At 67.7% G+C, this 1,671-nt stretch overlaps 1 protein-coding gene across 1 annotated transcript in view; it reads left to right on the top strand.

Moving 5' to 3' along the window:
• Window positions 1-25: 25 nt before the first annotated feature.
• The window catches only part of CBARP (CACN subunit beta associated regulatory protein), a gene marked incomplete at its 5' end in the record, with an annotated part of 6,161 nt that continues 4,515 nt past the window's right edge, over window positions 26-1,671 (top strand). Inside the window, 5 exons of the mRNA XM_031063269.1 lie at window positions 26-186; window positions 288-349; window positions 609-774; window positions 842-1,016; window positions 1,204-1,362. Coding sequence (XP_030919129.1) covers window positions 26-186; window positions 288-349; window positions 609-774; window positions 842-1,016; window positions 1,204-1,362 — 723 coding nt within the window. The remainder of the gene's footprint in view (window positions 187-287; window positions 350-608; window positions 775-841; window positions 1,017-1,203; window positions 1,363-1,671) is intronic.

The raw sequence follows: 1,671 nt of genomic DNA, 5'->3' as shown, positions 1-1,671 counted from the left end.
GGGTCCCCCAGCCGCGGCTCAGCCCCTCGGCCCCGGGCAGGCGGTGCCCGGCGAGGTGTCCCCTCAGGATGGGTACGTGCTGCTCCTCGCCCTGCTCTCCATCTTCATCGGGGGCACCCTGGTCCTGCTCTCGGGCATCCTGATCATCTGCCGCCGCTGCTGCGAGGCCGACCGCCGGCACTCCAGGTGGGCGAGGGGTGACCACGCCGCTGTCCTCGGGGCGTGTGGCACTGCAAGGAGGGTCGGGGGGAGTGGCCCTGGGACCACTGACCCTCCTCCCCCCGCAGAGCCAGCGATGACCCCGAGAAAACCAACACCACTTACCTGGATGACTCGCAGCAGGCGCAGGGTGAGTGACACGAGTGCTGATCCCCCCCAGTTGTATCCCGAGTTCTGGGGAGGGGGGTTAGGCAGCTCCTGGGCCCTCCCCTCCCAAGGGGGGCACCACACACCCCTTGTGCCCTCCATTGTCCATCCCTGGCAGTTGGGAGCAGGGAATTCCGGGCTGGCTTTGAGGCCATGAGTGCAACAAGTTTGCCAAGCCTCAGCTGGAGAAGCTGGGCTACACCACGGTGGGGGGAGCTGGTTGCTGACCCCGTTCTCTGCAGATATCACAGGCAAAGCGGAGGACCCCGAGTGCCTGTCGTCCTCCAGCTACCGGGATGCAGAGAGTGAGAGGTTCCTGTCCTCCAGCTCCTCCACCGCCCGGCGCGTCTCCTTCAACGAGGCCGCGCTCTTTGACCAGGGCAAGAAGACCCAGGAGAAGGGGAGGAGGTGAAGCTCTGGGCTGAGGAGGGGACAGAGGGTTGGGGCTGCCCCTCCTGACCCAGCTGTCCCACAGGTACACACTGACAGAGGGGGATTTCCACCACCTGAAGAACGCCCGCCTGACTCACCTGCACCTGCCGCCGCCTGCCCTCAAGATTGTCACCATCCACGAGTGTGAGTCCAGCGAGAACAGCCTGGCCATGACCCCCCGCCTGCCCCCACCCAAGCCTGGTCTCGCCATCTTCCAGGTGAGCCCTCAGTGCCCGAGGGACAGATGGGACAACCGGGCATCCTGCAGCACCCCAGGGAGGCACCGCTGAGCCCAGGGTGGGAGTCTCAGGGCATTGCTGGAAGTAGAGCCAGGAGGTGCTGGGGTGCGGGGCTCTCCTTGTCCCCAGCCTGGCGCAGACCCCCTGAGTGCGCTCTGCCTTGCAGCCCCCCGCGGGAGCCCTGCCCCGGCCAGTGCTCCCCAGCCATGCCGTGGGCCCCAGCTCTGCCCTGCCCGGGGACACCTACAACTCCACCGTGGACACCAGCTTCACGGAGGCCAGCCCGTCCGCCTCCTCCGACTCCGGGGAGGGGCCTTCGGTGAGTGCTGGGTTGGGGGAAGGCAGGGACTGGGCAGGGGAAGGGGCTCCCAGCCTGCACAGCCCCAAGGGTCCTGTCCTGCTCCCTCCCTGCTCCCCCGGATCCCGTCCCTGCCCCCTCGCTCCGTGCCAGGGCTCAGGAAGAGACGTGGGCATCCAGCTAGAAACAGGCTCTGGTCCCTGCCCCGGGGGACATTTGTGCATCTGCTGCAGCCCAGCTCTGACAAAGGAGCCGAGTGGGATGCGGGGGGGCTGGGGAGGCAGGCTTGGGTCCGAGCGGGCACTCACGGCCCCCCCGTACCCCCAGTTCACAGCA

This window comes from Geospiza fortis, unplaced genomic scaffold (genome assembly GCF_000277835.1).
Source record: "Geospiza fortis unplaced genomic scaffold, GeoFor_1.0 scaffold241, whole genome shotgun sequence".
Classification (NCBI taxonomy): domain Eukaryota; kingdom Metazoa; phylum Chordata; class Aves; order Passeriformes; family Thraupidae; genus Geospiza; species Geospiza fortis.
Note: the sequence above shows the minus strand (reverse complement) of the source record. Positions and strands in the feature narration are given on the sequence as shown.